This window comes from Panthera onca, chromosome B3 (assembly GCF_046562875.1).
Source record: "Panthera onca isolate mPanOnc1 chromosome B3, mPanOnc1 haplotype 2, whole genome shotgun sequence".
In the NCBI taxonomy this organism is placed as follows: domain Eukaryota; kingdom Metazoa; phylum Chordata; class Mammalia; order Carnivora; family Felidae; genus Panthera; species Panthera onca.
Genome location: NC_138344.1, coordinates 36,973,932 through 36,993,152, shown reverse-complemented (window position 1 = coordinate 36,993,152; position 19,221 = coordinate 36,973,932). Strand labels below are relative to the sequence as shown.

General features: G+C 52.0%; 1 protein-coding gene across 1 annotated transcript in view; it reads right to left on the bottom strand.

Annotated features, from left to right (window-relative positions):
• Positions 1–19,221, bottom strand: part of ITGA11 (integrin subunit alpha 11) — a 125,080-nt gene that overhangs the window by 54,418 nt on the left and 51,441 nt on the right. The window contains exons 3-5 of the mRNA XM_060618184.3: positions 7,468–7,568; positions 3,244–3,335; positions 265–379 (exon numbers count right to left, since the gene is read on the bottom strand). Of these exons, the coding sequence (XP_060474167.2) occupies positions 265–379; positions 3,244–3,335; positions 7,468–7,568 (308 nt within the window). The remainder of the gene's footprint in view (positions 1–264; positions 380–3,243; positions 3,336–7,467; positions 7,569–19,221) is intronic.

Genomic DNA, 19,221 nt, shown 5'->3' with positions numbered 1-19,221 from the left:
AGTGGGTTTGCAGTGAGCCTCTCTAGTTGCCAGGATTGTCTTCATAACCTCGGCTCACTTGCTGCCTGCCATCACTCTGGGTAACCCGCAGGTTCTGCATCAGGGCAGGGCTAGCCACAGGTTCTGGAGAAGGGTGGAGCTAAGCAGGTTCTGGATCAGGGCGGGGCTAGAGTCCCCGTGCGGCTTTGTGGTGGTGATCAGAACTCAGAGCCTCCCGTGACTGTCAGCCACCCTGCATGGATCTACCGATTTGAAGCTACTTACTTTGGAGAGCGGGGGCCACCGTCTTGGCGAACCTGAAGTTGGAGTTGACTCGCGAACACATCCCTGTGGTGTAGTAGGAACTCCCACACTCATGAGACCAGAGGGGGCTGCAGGCCTGTGAAACACAGTCCAGACCCCCAGTCAGTAGGGGTCTCTGGGAGGGTCCAGGCCCAATAGCCTTTGGCCCAGCCCAACCTCCATGACCCAAAGCATCCTCTGACTATTGGTACTCCCAGGACTTAGAGAGTCTTCTTGGAGTCTAACTGAATTCTTTCTTGCCATAATGTGTTCTAGTTCCCTTGGTTTCGGGTGGAATAGAGAAAAACTAATTTTGGAGTCCTCCTTTGTTGTATTTTCAAGGGTCCCATTCTCGACTCCATCATCTAGAGTTATGACTCTACCCTACCTGCCCACCCCACCCACCACACAGGATCATCCATGGGAGTGGACCCTTCAAGGTCACTAGAAGAGCCTCTCTGAAGAGGTCACCTGAACGTCCTTACTGAAAAGACTTCCAGGTCCCAATAACATGCTCATGCCTCTTCGCGGGGAAAGAAAAAAGAATGTTTCTGCTTTTTTCCCTGAAATTTGCTACCCAAAATATTGATGTCAGCTCCTGATTTAAAGACTGATAAGTCCTCAGAGTCAGGGTCATTAAAAATGAAAGCCCAGCTCCATGTCTCCATTTTTGTACTGTGCCAGGAAACGCAGGACTAAAGTTTGTGCTGTAATTTCCTTTGGTTTGGAAAAATAATTATTCCATTTCTAACCTCTTTCTTTGATTAACTTTCTTTTCGTACTCAGATTTTAAAGGTTTAGTTTTATCTGTGTCCTCTGTTGAAGCTGCAGTAAATTATTTCTGGAAGTATGGGGAGAATAAAGAATAGGAGGGTGGGTGATAGATTATGGCTAGAGGGATAGATGGATGGGTGGATAGATGATGGATGGATGAATGGATGATGGATGGAGGAATAGTGGATTATGGATGGTGGGTAGATGCATCATGGACAAATGGGTAGGTAATGGATGGATGGGTGAGTGGATGAAGGACGGATGGATGGATAGATGGATGGATGGAAGGATGGCTGGGTGGATGGATGATGGATATCAGATGGATGGATGATGGATGGATGGATAGGTAGATAAATGATGGATGGATGAATGGGTGGATAGATGATGGATGGGTGTAGGAAGGGATGGATGGAAGGATGAATGAATGGGTGGATAAATAGATGAATAGAGAGACAAATAATTGGTTGGGGGATGGACTGATGAGTGAAGTGTGAATGGATGAATAAATGAGTGAATGAGTGAACAAAAGTTGCTATTTATGGGTGCCTGGGTGGCTCAGTTGGTTAAGCATCCAACTCTTGATTTTGGCTCAGGTCATGATCTTATGGTTCGTGAGACTGAGCCCCACATTGGGCTCTGCACAGACAGTGTGGAATCTGCTTGAGATTCTCTCTCTCCTTTTCTCTCTGCCCCTCCCCCTGCCCACACTCTCTTTATCTCTCAAAATAAATAAATAAACATTTTATAAAAGGTTTCTTAACCAATGCACAGGGACTTAACCAATGCACAGAAGCCCCAGAGGGTGTATCACACCATCCTTCTTGGGCTTGCTTTCATCCCACCTTGTGAAGTAGGTGAAATCAACTTGGTAGGAGCATGACAAGGAGCCTCAGAAAAAAAAGGGAGTAGCAACAAAGCCCCTGACAGGTCTGTGTGTGGACAGGACCCAGGGTCTTATTTGCCCTTGGCTGGGATGGTGAAAGGCTGTGGGGCCAGCCATACACAGAGACATCTCGGGGCTTTCCCTGGCAGGGCTACTGTGCTCTCCTTAAGCCCCTGGGCATCCCAGTCATCTCGTTGTCCTGGTGTTTGGTGATCCACACCCTGGACGTTCCATCTGTCCGTCTGTCCAAGGACAGCCTTGGACAAGAACGAAGAGTGACACAAGCCCTCCTATCTTAAAATGAGTGGATTATTTTATTGGTCTTTCTGGGTAATTTTTCTCTGAAATCCTCTCTTGCAGCCATTTCTAGAACTATCAGTCCCAGCAGGATCCTGTTTTGAATCCCCAGCATCATCCAGCTTGTGGTGGCAGGAAGTAGGCAGTGCCCACCATGATACCTACACCCACACTTGCTGACTGCGTGTAAAGTGCGCATGCACTCGCGTGGGCAGGGTGCAGAGACCTGAGAGCAGCTGTTTCTGCCCCAGCATCACGTTTACACTACTCACTGGCTTATCAGCTCTCCCCGACCAGCATTAGGCCCCAGCAGGGCACGAGCTCTGTTGACTGCTGACTCCCCAGTGCCCGGCATGTGCTCAGCACATCGTAAGTGCTCAAAAAATTATAATTTAAATGAAGAAATGTCCCCAGCACTTCAGTGCATGCACCCCCTCTGCTTTCTTCCTTGCTAAGACCCATTGTCTCTTCTTTATCTATTTTTTAAATGTTTATTTATTTTGAGAGAGAGCGAGCAAGAGACAGAGAGACAGAGTGCGAGCAGGGGAGGGGCAGAGAGAGAGGGAGACACAGAATCTGAAGCAGGCTCCAGGCTCCGAGCTGTCAGCACAGAGCCCGACGCGGCGCTTGAACTCACGAACTGTGAGATCATGACCTGAGCCAAAGTCAGACATTCAACCGACTGAGCCACCGTGGTGCCCCCATTGCCTGGTCTTTAAAAGCAAATTGAAAACCTCCTCCAGAAAGCCTTCCCATTTAACTCCGGGTGGCCGTCACTCTGTGTTTCTTCCCTCAGTTGTACTAAATCTGTGTTTTCTACTTATGGCTTCCCTCCAGAGTCTTCTTAGGGTGTGTGGTGTTTCTCTGATTGAACCTGGAGCACAGATTTGGGCTCCGCCTCAGAGGAGCCCCCTCACCCCCTGCCTCTCCTGGCCCCAACCAAGGGGTCTGGTGGGGGGGCAGGAGGGGCTGGGGCTTGGAGAGAGGGTGGAGTGGGTGGCTCTTACCAGGAAGCTGTTGTCCTTGGGGTTGGTGGCCAGGCTCAGGCCGAGACGCATGTTGTCCTTCCGCTCAGACACGTTGGAGAGAGTGACCCTTCCTGGGGTGGGAGGGAGGAGCTTAGCCTGCAGCCCCACCCCCACCCTGGCCCCAGAGCCTGCCACTGCCGTCAGCCACCAGACGTGTTTGTGGCAGGGTCAGGGCCGGGCAGAGTCCTCCCCAATTCCCCCTGCCCCTCTAGAGCCCTCGCTCGCCTGCACGTCCATGCAGCCCTTCACGGTTTACGAAGGCCTTGCCTAGACCTGGTCTGATTACTTCTTCACAATTCCCTGAGAGATGAGCAAACTGAGTCTCAGAGAGGCCAAGCAACCTGCCCAAGGTCACACAGTCTGCACACGGCAGAACTTTCCGTTGCCCCATCCAGCTTTTTCCTCCTCCAGACATCTGAGTGGTCGCTAGCATTCCCCACGTCCTCCATCCTGCACTTCCCAGAGCACCCGACTGAGGCTGGCTTCCTCTCTGCAGTGTCCCCTCCACATCTGCCCGCAAGCCAGCCTGCCATCAAAACTTGGCAGTCCGTGTCCTACTTGTGACTCTGCTTCTCTGCTCACCAGGTAAACTGACACAGGACAGCCGATTCTCTCGCGGGTAGCGGGAATGTCATTCCGTGGTTGGCCACCAAGAGAGCTCAGTAGGCAGGGTCATCGGCCAACTGAGTGTCGGGAGAGGGTTGTGGCAGAACAGAACTGCTCAACAAAATTCTGTTAAGGTTGTACTAAATAAGTTTGCAGGCCACTGAGGGGAAGGAAGCAAGCTTGAATTCCCCACACGTGTGCTGGGACGTGTGTGAGTGAGTGAGTGAGTGAGTGTGTGTGTGTTTACGCATGTGTAGGGGCATGGGGTGTGGGGGGGTAGAGGTCAGGGGAAAGCGAGCTGGGCATTGCATTAAACCCAGAGCAGGTCAATCTTCACGTAGTGTGAGGAGCGGCGAGATATCGTCCCTGCTGACCTCCAAGGACATGGATGGCCTCTGCCCAGAACGGTTTGCTAAATTAGCTTCATTGGTGACTGGAAGTATGAAGGGGGCACGAGCTAGCAGGGCCTGGGGCCGGGCATTAGGAGAGGCCAGGCCTGACTGCGCTTGGGGCTGGGGGCTGGGGGCCGTTGTGTTTGTTGTTGTTTTCTCTTTGGGTTCCCTCAGTTTGTAGTGAGGCTCCTTTTGAAATCCAGCCCCTCTTGGCTGTGTTATGAGTGACTGGGATTGTTTTGTTTTGTCTGTCCGTAGAGGCCAGAGAGAAAAAGAGTAGTCATAACACTGTGTTTTTATAATGCCTCTCATTTACAAAGTACCATCCACACGTGCCCTCCCAGGACTGCCTCTCGGTCCTGGGACGCCCCGAAGTCAACATTTCCATTCAACAGAAGAGGAGATTGAGATGCGGAGAGGGGTCAGTGACTTCTAGAAGGTCACTTGCTGCTCAATGAGAAGAGTGGGGACTCAAACCCAGGCTGCGCACCGTTATATCCTGAGCTCCCCGTCTCATGGCAGGGCTGTGGCGGCAGTGGGGGGGTCGTGAGAAATCCGGAGAGGAAGCTCCAAGCCCTGGCTGGGCGACCTCCACCCCTCAGTGGCTTGGGGAGTTCTGCACTGCACTTGTGTCAGAGGCACGCCCTCAGCTCACCTCCCCATGCCGTCTCCTTCCTCCTGGTCCCAGAGATGGAGGTGAGACTGCCCGCCCGGAAGCAGGTGAGATTAATAAGGAAGACCCTTGTGTTGGAGTTAAGGAAGACTTGGGCTTAAGTCCTGCTTTTGCTGCGTATGGGCCTCAAGGACTTGGGGCAGCCACTACCCTCTCTTGGGGTTTGGTCTGCCCCTCTGCGAACCGGAGAGGTTAACGTCTTTCTCAGTGGGGTTGTCTGAGGACCCTGGGGCACAAGCCCCGCCTCACACAGAATCTGCCTTCCAGAATCACCTCCTCTGCCTGAGCCTCTGCCCTTCATTAAAACCCCGACTTCATCCAGCCGTCGGGAAGAAAGTGCCAGTGATCGGCTTTTTCATACTGAGTTGTGAATGTCTGCCACCCGCTTAGCCTTCCCTGGAGAGAGAAGAAAGAACATTCCTGGCTTGGTGAGGCTCATAGCCTGGAAAGGCCGTAGGAAAACCCAGGACTCAGGTTTCCCAGCCTAGCGTTTTCCACTGGGGGGATAAGCTGACAGATGGTCTTCCCGCTGTGCACTTTCTCTTCAGTGAAAGGAAAAGGAACACTCCTCAAACGCAGGGCTTCCTGATCAGTACTTTTCCTCCGCCCTGACTCACTTTGCTGCCCACCACCTCCCAGCTTAGGCCCAAGTTCAGGAATGTTTTCCAGGGTCTGATGGCTTCATGTCTCCCACTGCCAGAGGGGTTCCTCCTCCCTTGGAGGGAAATAGGATCCACAGTGGAAGCCAGAGCAGTGGAGAAAACTAAGCAATGGGTTGATGGGTTCACGTGTCTGTGTCTCCACCTGGACCAGGAGCCCCTCTCGGTGGCCCCAGCCCTGAGCCCAGTGCTCATCCCTCCCACTCCCATCCTCCCTCCCTCTGCCCCAGATACTTGGCCCCTCTTTCTGTCTTCCAATGGAGTAAGCTCATTCCCACCCCAGGGCCTTTGCACTGGTTCTCTTGCTGCCTGGGATGCTCTGGCTCCACCTGACTCCTCGTCATCAGACCTTTGCTCAAATGTTACTGCTTAAAGAGGTCTCCCCTGACCGCCTTGCTATAAGGTAGAACCCCCTCCCCACCCAGCCTCTCTTATCACAGCACCCTGGGTTATCACACAGCATTCATCACTACCTATAAGCATATCCCTATCTATTGCTACTGCTTTCCCGTTTGTCTGCTTGCTTATTGTTCCCTCCCAGCAGAGATCTTGGCTTCTTGTTCCCTGCTGTATCCCCAGAAACTAGCAAGGTGCTTGGGGCATAAAATGTGCTCAGAAAAGGGGGACCTCACCTTACACATGAGCAAACAGAGGCTCAGAGAGAGCACGTGTGCTCCCTGTGGACACGATGCGACGAAACTGTCCAAGTGGAAGAAGGAACCCAGCTTGGCTTGTTTGGGAAGCCTGTGCCTTCAGGGTGGTGATGACTGGGTTCTGCGAGCCACCAGCCAGGCTCTTGCTTCCCCCAGCTTATTTCCTCACTGAAGTCTGGGCCCCGGCTGTGCTGGGGTTTGAACTTCCCACCCACGGCGCTGAGGCAGATGTGGACAGCGGGAGCTTCCAGCACCGTGTGATGGGACCAGCTGGCCACCCTGGGGATCTGGGTTCTGGGGCTTTCTCTTTGATGCAGACCTTCTCATCCATCTGCTTATCTCTTGGAGCTCTGCCGTCTCCCCCACCAGGCCCACACTGCCTCCCTTCACCTCCCCAGCGAGCCCCACCCTGCCGTGTAGGGCAGAGGCCGCCTCTCTAGAAGTCAGGAAGACCAAGGGGCCTGGCCCTGGGAAAGGCCAGTCCTTTATGGGAGGGTTGGAAATACAGCTTCTCAGCCCAAATGGAATTTTTGCTCCCTTCTGAAAGCAACGTGATGGCCCGGCCACTGTCCAACATTTAGGACAAGGTGGACGTGCTTTACAGGATCAGTGTGTGTGTTTTAACGGATGCACATGTATGGATACACACACGAATCGTACAAAGGCTCTTCGGCGAGGACAAAGCCTTCATTTCAGAAAGGCAGTGCTGCTTACTGAGGACTGCCTGGGGTGGAAACTTGGCCTTGCCGCTTATTAGCTAGGTGACCCTGGGCAGGTCCCCCCATCTCGTATGGTTGTCGAGGGGATCAGATGAGTCAAAATTCCTAAAAGTGCTTAAAGCAGTGGCTGCCACATGGTGAAGATTATATAAGATATATGAATGCTGGCTATTCTTATTGCAAAATCGGAAAGAAGACAGGAAATGTTTTTCCCCTGCTAAGAGTGCAAACCTTGTGTTGAGGGGCCGTGGATGAGTCAGAAAGAGGAACGGCCTGCAACACCGGGGGCCCTGCTTTGAATCCTAGCCGGCCCCTGACAAGCTGTATGGCTCTGGGAATGTTTCTTCCTCTCTCTGGCCTCAGCTTGCTCGTCTGTAAAATGGGGGCAGCGGTACCAGGGTGGCTGTGACTGTGTGACTATGGGCATGGATGTGCTTTAAAGATTGTCCCGCCCTAGACGATGGTTGGCCTCACTGTGGGGAGACCAGTGGCTCATGTTACCCAGGTTGAGCTTGGTGCAGTTCCCGTGGGTCACCGGACACTTGTACACATCTCCCGTCTTCTGGTGGCCGTTGGTTTCCAATGGAGCGCCCACGACCAGCCTGGGAAGGAAGAGAAGACAAGTAAAGACCGACCCTGGAGAAGGTGCTCCTTCCTGGCAAAGGATGGAACCCGGAGGGCGGTGCTGAGATGGGCTGGGGAAGGTGAGAGGAAATCCTGGAGGAACAGCCACGTACAGACACCCCAACGTAGACCTTTGCCTCCCACGGAGAGGGACACTGTGTATTCAGCATGACGTCATGGGATCTGTGACCTAATCCGGGTCCTTGCCAGGATCTAGAGATACAGAGACGAAGACCACACGGGCCCCGTTACAAATGAGATGGAGGTAATCCTCGGGAGAAGAGGTCAGGGCAGACATCGCGGAGGAGATGTGCTGGGGCTGGGTCTTAACAGATGACTATGAGTTTGCCAAATAGTGGGAGGGTGGTAACGGTGGGCATTAGGCAGAGGAATGACGATTTTGGAGCCAAGGAGTCTTGACCATTTGTCAAGGCTACCTTCCACAGGTAATGCGACCCATTCCTCACTTTATCTGACAGTCTTTCAGCTGGTGACCCAGGGGCTGGGGCATGGTGTATATTGGTCATTCATGGCTGCCCCGTGAGCCACTAACGTTTTGCTCAGGGTGGGTGAGGCAGCCAGTGGGGCCAAAGGGTGGCCAGGGGCAGCCACCCAGCTGGGGCCTCTGCCTTGAGCCTATGCCTTTGTGACCTTAGAGGTCTTGGCAGGTTTTTTTTTTTTTTTTTAAGTTTTATCTTCTTTTTTTTTTTTAATGTTTATTTATTTTTGAGAGAGAGAGAGAGAGAGAGAGAGAGAGAGAGAGAGACAGAGTGCGAGCAAGGGAGGGGCAGAGAGAGAGGGAGACACGGAATCCAAAGCAGGCTCCAGGCTCCGAGCTGTCAGCACAGCTGCCACCACCTCCCCTGAAGGCCAGGGGCAGTCCCCCTGGACAGCCCTAAGGCCCTATCCTTACAGCCCCCCCGCCCCCCCGTGCCTCATTTCTAACTCACCAGAGAGCAGCAGCATGGGGGGCGGCCCAGAGTGGCTCTGGGAGGCAGCCGGACCCCCACTGCCGACATAAGACACAGCCCTGAAAGCAGGCGTGGTTTCCCTTCACCTGCTCACCCTGTCAGTGCCTCCTGCCCACCTCTGGTGCATCTGGAACCCTCTAGGCCCCCAGTCCTGTTCTCGGCCAGCAGCCGCCTCCTCTGCTCGGGCCTGAGCGCTAATAGTGACTCAAGAACGAAGCCCTCACAGGGACAGCTGATGTGCCACAGCTCACACAGCCCTAGAGGTCTCCCAGACCCCGAGGCACAGGCAATAGACATCTGTGGAGCTCGGGGCCCAGGGGTAGATGAGACACTGGCACAAGGAGATGGTTCTGGACCCCTGCTGTCCCGGCAGCTCCCCACTCCTGGCAACGCTGCCCAAAGAAGCAATCGTGTCTTCTGACTTACGCTGGCTGAGAGGGGACAGGCCTAGAGGTTCAGGCTCCCCAGGACTCCAGAGGCTTCCGGGGATCAGATTACTTCCCCCCTGCCCGGCTCCTGCCCACTTCTCCCCACGATCGGGGAAGAGAACGAGGTCTGAAGTGGGGGTTAACTGAGCTCTGTTTGAAATTAGAGTTTATGAAATAAGAGCTGAAGTTTCTCCCCTGGGAACCAGATAATGACAGATTCTAAATATATCTGCTTATTAAGCATGCCTATTTTTGACCAGCAGGAATTAATTGGACCCATAAAATCTGTTTGTCTAGACGACGTGATTTTTGGCTACTTAATTCTGTGAGCGATTGTGTGGTCAAGGCTGCTCCATTCTTTCCAGCAAGGCAGGGGAGTGGAGAGAGAGAGAGAGAGAGAGAGAGAGAGAGAGAGAGAGAGAGAGAGGGAGAGAGAGGGAGAGAGAGAGAGAGAGAGAGAGGAGAGAGACAGAGAGAGACAAAGAGAGAGTGGGAGAGGGAGGGGCAGACACAGAGGGATGGAGGGAGGGAGGGAGCTATCAGTACGTGGAGCTTGGGCTCCAGGCTTGCTTTTCTGGCTGCTCGAGTTTTCAAGGACAAATATGTGACCAAGTCATCCAGAGGAATGTTGTGACCAAGTCTTCCCAGAGGAAAGCCCTGACCACTGCCTGGTGGTGAATGCTTTCTGGAAAGAGTGCCTTTGAGGAACACCTTGTAGGGTGCCTCTGGGAGAACCATGCACAGCAGGTTCTAGATCAGACAAACCATGGCCATCTCCAAGTGTCTTCCAGAAAACACCCCAGCAGCCTGACAAGCAGACTTCTCGCAACTCTGCCCATTTTATGCAGTAGAACTTTGAGGCCTCATTGGCCTGCTTGGTGGGGCCCCCAAACACAGGAAAACCCTTCGGACTGAGATTTTAGGAGCCAGGTCTTCCTCCTGGTTTGGCCCCCAGCTTGCTGTGTGGCCTTGAGAAGTCATTGAACTGTCCAGATCTTGGTTTCCTTGGCCGTGACGTGGGGTTAACCACCCCTGTACTGTCCCCATAGTACAGATGCAGGAGCTGAAGCCCCAGGAGGGACCTGACCCAGCCCCCCCAGTTTGAATGTGGCAGAGCTGGGACCAGTCCTCCTGGGACAGCTTTCTCTGTGCTGCCCCAAATATTTCCTCGCCGTGAAGTGAGGGCCTCGGTCAGCCCTCTTCACCACTCTTGAGTCTTGGCATTACGTAGGCCTGTCGGGCTTGAGGTTTTGAGGATATGATTCAATCTCACTGCGAGGGGGTAACTGCCCAAGCCCGGGGAAAATGTTTGCATCACCGCCGAGACCAGACAAATTGCTCCTGGGGTCTGGCAGCCCTGACCATCCCCTGTGGCCTCAGCCTTATATAGCCATATGCGGCCTCAGGGCCTGTCGTACCTCCGGGGGCAGGACACAGGACACCAATCTCTCCGGTGTGGGCACCAGACGGCAAAGCAAACCCCAAAGGTCATGGCGAGCATCGGGCCCCTTCCATGGGCCATGTGCTGTGACTCACTGGCTGTGGGCACCCGGCATTCTTCCGGGAGCAGGGCTGCTGTGGATGGGGGAACTGGCAGCAGGCTTCAGCCATAGCCCTGTGGGACCCCTCCCTGGAGGCTGCCCTCTATAGAAGCAGGGCCTTGCCAAGGGAGGAGGCCCACCCGGGAGATGGCCACCTAAGGAAGAAAGGTGTGGCCCCACTGAGTGCGGGGCTCCTTGGCTCCCAGCAGGTCACAGGCTAAGAGAAGGGACCTTGGCTCACCAACAGGGTCCCATGGGAACTCATCCTGACCTCTGTTATCCTTGGTTTCATCCTTCAGGGCAATTTTAGTCTCTGAACCTTTTATTTCTTTTAATCTTTATTTATTTTTGAGAGAGAGAGAGAGAGAGAGAGAGAGAGAGAGAGAGAGCATGAGCGGGGGAGGAGCAGAGAGAGAGGGAGACACAGAATCCGAAACAGGCTCCAGGCTCCGAGCTGTCAGCACAGAGCCCGACGCAGGGCTAGAACTCACAATCCGCGAGTTCATGACCTGAGCCAAGTCGGACGCTCAACCGACTGAGCCACCCAGGTGCCCCAAGTCTCTGAACCTTTTAAAACGTACGCTTCTGGGGCGCCTGGGTGGCGCAGTCGGTTAAGCGTCCGACTTCAGCCAGGTCACGATCTCGCGGTCCGTGAGTTCGAGCCCCGCGTCAGGCTCTGGGCTGATGGCTCGGAGCCTGGAGCCTGTTTCCGATTCTGTCTCCCTCTCTCTCTGCCCCTCCCCTGTTCATGCTCTGTCTCTCTCTGTCCCAAAAATAAAAAAATTAAAAAAAAAAAAAAAAATAAATAAAACGTACGCTTCTGGGGCGCCTGGGTGGCTTAGTCGGTTAAGAGTCCGACTCTTGATTTCGGCTTCGCAGTTCGTGAGATTGAGCCCTGCATAGGGCTCTGTGCCAACAGCGTGGGGATTGTGATTCTCTCTCTCCCTCTCTCTCTCTCTGCTCCTCCCCTGCTCTCTCTCTCTTTCAAAATAAATAAATACACTTTAAAAAATAAATAAGTAAAATGCACGCTCCTATCAGAAGAAAGGTAACACATACCTCCAATGTGTATAAATTTATATGTAAATTATACCAGAGTGAAACTGTCAGTCTGTATATGAAATACCAGTAACCTTTTTTTTTTTTTCAGATAAAATATAAACTTAAACAGAACTTGAATCATTGTTTCTGTGCCCAAGTATACTGTCCTACACATCCCACCCTGGAGACCATCCCTTTAAGATACAGCAAAATTCCCACCTACTCCAAGAAGCCCTCCCTGATTACCCCCCCACCCCCAGGCTTTCCCACATGACCTAGCATGTAATCCCTGCTGCCTGTCGTGGTCGGTGTTTTAGTGTCATAACTCCTTGAGGCCTGAGACGTCCTCATCTGCCTTGCTACACTAGCATTGGGTGGTCTGGAAGGCCCTCGGTAAAGAGGTACCTATCACCTGACCTGACCTTCTAGTTGACAGTCCATGGCAGCAGGAGCAGCTCTGGGGGCTTTCGGCTTTGCCTCATACCTAAGAGGAGTCCCAAATTCAGTGCCTGGAAAAAGGGTTATTGAGAAATAGAGTAGTGTCTGCGCACAGAAGTTCAAAGGAGTGACCCAGCTTCCAGGTTGACTCAATGTTGCTTGCTTCCCTGGTTCCCATGTCTCTCTTCCCACAGTCCTCACTCTTGTGAGGTTCTAGGGACTGAGCACATACCTCAGGCTGGGCCAGTTTTAGCCTCTGGCTGCAGTGATTGAGTCAGGGTCACCCCAGTCAGAGTGAGTTTCAGGACTTCCTTTTGGACCAAAGGGTTCCTTTTCTCTGGATGCCATAGTATGTAAGGACAAGCCCTGGAATTCCTGGCAGTCACCTGGTGGCAATGAGAGGTGTGAGCTGATGATGCATGGAGAGGGGGAGGCCTGACAGAAGGAACAAGAGAAAGAGCCCAAGTCCTGATGATACTGTGAAACCCTGGATCAAACTCTACCTGAAGCCAGAACTGCTGCTGGGCTTTTTCAGATATATAAGCAGATATATATATATATACCTACTTTTTACTGTATAAGCCTCTTTGGGGTGAGGTTTCAGGTATTTGTAACCACAGACATGTAACTAGAGTGAGTAAGGCCAAAAAACACCCACATAGTTAAAATTACCCTTAGAAATTCCATATATTACCACGCTCTAAGAGGAACCTGACATCCAAGACCAAGAAGACAGGAGCAGATTCATATCCCTGAGCTCATGCTCCATCTGGGGCATATATTTACTTTGTCGTGCATGGCAGGTGGACCCTCAGACACCATGTATATTATTTCTCTCTCGTTGTTTAACCAAATGTATAAAACCGTCCCCTGGCCTAGCCTTGTGGGAACAGAAATCCTTTTGTTCTATGTGCATCGCACTTACAACAGCTACTTGGACAGGGAGCTCTGCACTCCAGGTGTTTCTGGTTGCCTGGTAACAGGCCTCGCAGGCCGTCAGAGCTGGGAGGAAACCGGGCTTGGGTCAGTCTCATGATGGACCAGTGAGTCACCGGAAGCCAGAGCAGGGCAATGCTATGTCTGAGGCCTCAGAGCAGACAGTGACAGCACCGGACTGGTGCATGGCATCCTGATTCTCAGGGCAATGGTCCCCCAAAGCATGGGGTGGGGGGCAGGGCTCTAGGGGGTCTGGGAAGGCAGATGTGAACAGCTTAGCCCTCCAGCAGCAGATAGGGTAAGCAAAGGCCATGGGCACAAACGGGCCAGATGCTTGGGGAAGAAAAGAGGAAACTTCCTATGGATGGGCCTGCCCTTGGAGGCGGTCCTGAGCCCAGAGGCCAGCACAGACTGCTGAGGAAAGGCAAGAAGTGGGTTTCAACCCCTTCCTGGGAAGCCTTCTGCCCCTCTCTGCAAGATCTGGCCCTCGAGTCCTAAGAAATCCTATCATGACTGATGGTTTTTTTCATTTTAATGAGTCCCTTTTTAAAAAAATTTGTTTAAATGTTTATTCATATTTTTGAGAGAGAGAGAGAGAGAGAGAGAGAGAGACAGAGAGACAGAGCATGAGGGGGGGAGGGGCAGAGAGAGAAGGAGACACAGAATCTGAAGCAGGCTCCAGGCTCTGAGCTGTCAGCACAGAGTCCGATGTGGGGCTCGAACTCGCATATGTGAGATCGTGACCTGAGCCGAAGTCGGACGCTCAACCGACTGAGCCACCCAGGAGCCCCTAATGGGTGGCTTTTGATGCAATTAAGTTGCACTTGATTTTGATCACTGGGACAGCTTTGAGTCTGGAAGGGCAGTTACTATCTGAGGCTCAGAAGGTGATGTGAGAAGCCTGTGGAGAGACGTTGGGACTCCAAGTCCAGTGCTCTTTCCACCATTGTGAGAGAGGGGCCAGTTCAGATGGCCCAGCACGGAGAGGGGCTGCCCTCCTGGAGCCAGCTGGGCCTGTCCCCCAGGGGCCTCCTCTCCTCCTCTCCCACCCGTCCTAGTCCCTCCCTCACCTGTTCCTCTCTCCTGGCCCCCCTCCTCCGCTCAAACCCACCCAGGCCCTTTGTTCCGTTTCTTTCCTGGCTACATTTTCCTTTCCTGAAATCAGATAGGGGCATCAGAGAGGGGGGTCCACTTGAGCAGCAGAGAGCTCGAGGGAACAAAGGAGAGACTATTCCTTTAGTGAGGTTTTTCCTCTCCCTCGCTCTGCATGGAAAATGTAATCTTCTCCAGCCAGCGTGAATATGGTGGCTAATGTGTTCAAGATGGGGCTGGGGAAGGGCCGAGTGCTGGGGGTGGGGGCCCTGGGGCTGCACTGGCGGGGGGCAGGGTGTGGAGGAGGAGCCCATCTGGGACCTGCTGGAGGGGAGGTGTTGGCACCGCAGGGCTTCCTGGTTTGTTTGGAGGGGCTCGTGGTTCCCTGTGGCTCGGACGCCTGGCAAGGCCTGGACTCCCGGGGGCCAGGAAAATGAAGCCCCCTCTATTGGCCAGCACATCCCTTACTCTCCCTGCCTCTGTACAAGCCTCGTCAGAGGCGTGTATGAAAAACAAACACTTGTACTGTGACGATCGATTTTATGTGTCAACTTGACTGAGCTATGGGGTGTCCCGATATTCGGTCGGATGTTATTCCAGGTATATCTGTGAGGGTGTTTGGAGAGGAGATGAACACTTAAATCTGAAGACTGAGTAGACTGTCCTCCCTAATGTAGGCGGGCCTCGTTAAAGCAGTTGAAGGCCTGAATACAACAGAAGGGCAGACCCTAGTCCGAATAACAGAGACTCCTTCCTGACTGCCTTAGAACTGGGACACTGGCTTTTTCTTACTTTTGGACTCTAATTAAAACAGCAGCTCTCCTAGGTCTTTAGCCAGCGGGCCTTCGTACTGGAGCTACAATATCAGCACCTCTGAGTCTCCAGTTTGCTGATGTACCAATCTGATGTGCAGATCACAGGACTTGCCAGGCTCCATAATCATGTGAACCAACTCCTTATAATAAATCTCTTTATATATACATATATATATATGTATATGTATGTGCATGCATATGCATGTGTGTATATGTATATGCATGTGTGTATATATGCATGTGTGTATATATGTACATGTATGCATGTATATGTATGTGTATGCATATACGCATGTGTGCATATATGTATATGTGTATATGTGCATGTATATGTGTATATGTGTACATGTATATGTATGATATATGCATGTATACATATATGTATATATGTGCATGTGCGTATATGTGTGTGCATGTGTGTATGTGTGTATATGTGTGTCTCTGTGTACATGTATGGGTGTATATATGTGTGTATATATATATATATATATATATATATATATATACACGCATATGCATACACATCTTATTGGTTCTGTTTCTCCGGAGAAATGGATTTCTCCTAATACATTTACATAGTGCTTGGTATGTTCTAAGGGTTTTACACATATTATTTGTGTAAAATAATGATCCATGCCCTCATTCATTCACTGAGTCATAAGCATTTCTTGAGTTCCTGCTAATGGCCAAGCACTAGGGCCACCATGATGAAAGTGATGTCATCCTGCCTTCAGGAGGTCTCCAGAGGAGCCTGCCGGATGAGACAGGCAGGCTAACAGGCCATTACAACACAGTAGTAGTTTCAAAGTGGTTCCCAGACCACAGCATCAGCCTCCGCTGGAGCGGGTTAGAAACGCAACATCTTGGGCCTCACCCCAGACCTACGGAATCAGACACTAAAGGGGGCCCAGCATCCGTGTATTAACAAGCCTTCCAGGGGCTACTGATGCATGCTTAAGTTTGAGAAGCATCATAATGCATAGGGTGATCTGCAGCCCTAACTGGGCTCACACCCCAAATCCATTCCAGTAAAATCCACCCACTTCACTGTTCCTGCCGATGCTCTGTATTAGTTCACTGCCCCTCACCTGCCTGTCCCCACTTTTACCAGGGTGGCTCTGAAAGCTGCACGGCCAGGTCTGTCACTTAGGGCTCCTCTCCAATGTCATCGCCCTCAACGGGCCTTTCCTGGCCACCTGCCACTCCTGTGTCACCACCCTGCCTTAGCTTCTCATAGCACTTCCTCCTCCCTGAAGGTGCCTTCTTTTTTTCCTGGTCATCAGCCTTACCTCCCAGTAGGACGTGAGCTGAAAGGGGTTGAGGACCTCATTGGTCAGGCTTGCATCTTTTTTTTTTCAACTTTTTTTTTTTTTTTTTTTTTATTTTTGGGACAGAGAGAGACAGAGCATGAACGGGGGAGGGGCAGAGAGAGAGGGAGACACAGAATCGGAAACAGGCTCCAGGCTCCGAGCCATCAGCCCAGAGCCTGACGCGGGGCTCGAACTCACGGACCGTGAGATCGTGACCTGGCTGAAGTCGGACGCTTAACCGACTGCGCCACCCAGGCGCCCCAGGCTTGCATTTTTTGATACACCAGCACCCACAAGAGTGCCTGGCATGGAGTAGCGCCCCCAAATACAGTTGTCAGATGAATCAGCCAGTCAGATGGCTCAGTGGGATGACTGTAATCCCGTAGCCTGCCATTTGGGGCCACTGACTACAGGCCCTCTTTGGACACCTGTTAATCCAGCAGGGAGACTGGAACAAGCTCTATTAGGAGAGCCAACACCTGAGACAAGGCTATTAACTGTGCTGGGCCTCAGTGTTCTCATCTACCAAATGGGATGGACCATACCTGGGCTACTAGTGTTTCAAGGGTGGTGGGTCCCAGACCTTGCTGGTCATCAGAGTAATTGGTGGGTTGCTGGTGCAGGTTCCCGGGCCTCACCTCCAGAAGGTTCTAATTCAACCAGTTGGGGACAGGGCCCGGGAATCTATTTTTAGAAGCTCCCAGATGTGCAGGAAGGATTGGGAGCACTTGTGTAAAAGATCTGTCGAGGAAGCCAGAGAGGAGGCCCCATGGATATGTGAAAAAGCACATATGTCCCAGGAATTTTTATTACGTCTTGGGATCATGACCACAGCAATCTTCCTGGCTGTCCGGGAATGGTCCAAGAATGGTTTTTTGTTTGTTTGTTTGTTTGTTTGTTTTTAATTTTCTTTCTTTCTTTTGGTCGCAAGAAAACGCGTAAGAGATACCTACTTCAACACACAAGTAATTCATGCTTGTTGTCTAATGTTCACAGTACAGAACTGTGCAAAGTCGAACGGGCAAGGCCTCCCCCTTCTTCCTCACCCAGCCCTCTGCAGATAACTATCAGTAGCAACAGGGGTGCAGAAAACCTTCCAGGCATTTATGTAGTGAATTTGAAAAATGGAACATTCTACATACATGATTCTGTAGTGGGGTTTTTTTCACTTAATTGTTTTAGACTCGAACAAATTTCCACGTCAGTATGTTCACTGCCACACTTAGACCTGGTCCCTCGGCCCCTGCCCTGGCTCCCGCTGTGACCCTTCTCTGACTACAACCCCTCCTATGGGGTGAGGAGTCCCAGGGGTCAAAGGGACAGACCACGTCCTACCCAGTCTGGGTACCGGGACTCTGAAATCTCTTGCCCAAACAGCTCAGGACAGACCTCTTCTATGGATCTTTCTTTCTTTCCTTTTTAAAGTTTATTTATTTAATATTTTTTGATAGAGAGGGTGAGAGAGAGCGCAGGATGGGGAGGGGCAGAGAGGGGGAGAGACAGAATCCCACTCGGGGCTCGAATTCATGAACCGTGAGATCATGACCCGAGCGGAGATCGAGGGTCTGACACTTAACGGACGGAGCCATCCAGTCGCGCCTGGATCTTTCTGATGGTGGACCCCACCACCAGTGGGGCTAGCCAAGGAGTGGCCGCTCACTGGGGGTGTGCAGAGAGCTTGGATGTGTAGCCGGGGGTGTTGACATGTGCCAGGTCTCTCAATTACCAAGAGAGAGCTGGAGGCGGGAAGAAAAGATGGTGGGCCACGGACCAGAGCCTCCATGTGCTTTCTGGACCCAGGTTCCTCAGATGTTAGGGGTGGGTCTGGACAATAAAGCTCTGCCTCATCTTTATACTGGTGCCACGGTCTACATCTTTATACAGTGTTCCACTCTTCTTTTCAGTCATTTCTTGTACTGACAGATCCCTCTTCCTAGTGATAGATGTTCAGGTGCTTTAGGGGCACCGAGGTGGCTCCGTTGGTTGAGCATCCGACCTCGGCTCAGGTCAGGATCTCACAGTTCATGAGTTCGAACCCCGCACCGGGCTCTCTGCTGCCAGTGCAGAACCCACTTCGGATCCTCTGTCCCCGCCTCTCTCTGCCTCTCCCCCGCTCACGCTCTCTCTCTCAAAAATAAATAAACATTAAAAAAAAAGATGTTCAGGTGCTTTAACAAAATGTTCCCCCTGAACAGCTTTTCATCAATACTAATGAATAGGCCTCTGTGCACAAGTAGTCACGCGTAGCAATACAAGCAGTAGGTACAAAGCCCGTGCCTGTTACGAGGCAGGCAGGCCCTGGAGCCGGCCCTCGTCGCCTTGGGCACAGAGCCTGCTGACAAGCATCGTCACAGACGTTGACTCCACAAGCTTGGCTTTCTGCTTTGTTCCTGGAAACTTCTGGGTCCACCTCAGCTTACATCCAATCAGCATTTTTTTCCTACGTTGCAGAAGAGGGAAGACTGAGGGAAGGTCACCGCAAAGGACAATCTCAACCCACCGGAAGGGAAAATGAGAATCTGACCCACTGACGGTGAAGGGCAGGGTGGCTGATGTGTGCCAGTCAGCTCAGTGCCCCTCCCCTTCATACACCCGGATCCCGGTCTCATGGGGTCACTTGCCCTACTTTTCACCAGACCTGGAAGTTTCCTTCCTGCCTCTCTGTGTGCAGTCCCCTAAGTCCAAACTCTTGAGCCTTCCCCATTCCATCCACTCTTTGGTGCCTCTTCTTCCAGGATGCCCTCCTTGATCTCTCAGCTGAAAGCTCTCTCTGAATTCCCGTGAAGTTTTGTTTGTACCCATCTTGTTGGACTTTTTTTTCTCTCCTTTAGATAATTTGTCTCTAGATAGCAGAGAGAGAGAGAGAGAGAGAGAGAGAGAGAGAGAGAGAGAGAGAGAGAGAGGCACTCCTGATCATCTTTAAATCTCCCCCTTCAGTGCTGGTCAAAGTACCTTGAATATGGTCTAGGCTTAATGACTGTTTGTTGAGTGAATATGCAACGGGCAGCTGGAGGACCCTGCTCATTTTGCAAAGACATCTTCGCTCTGCTTCTCAGGGT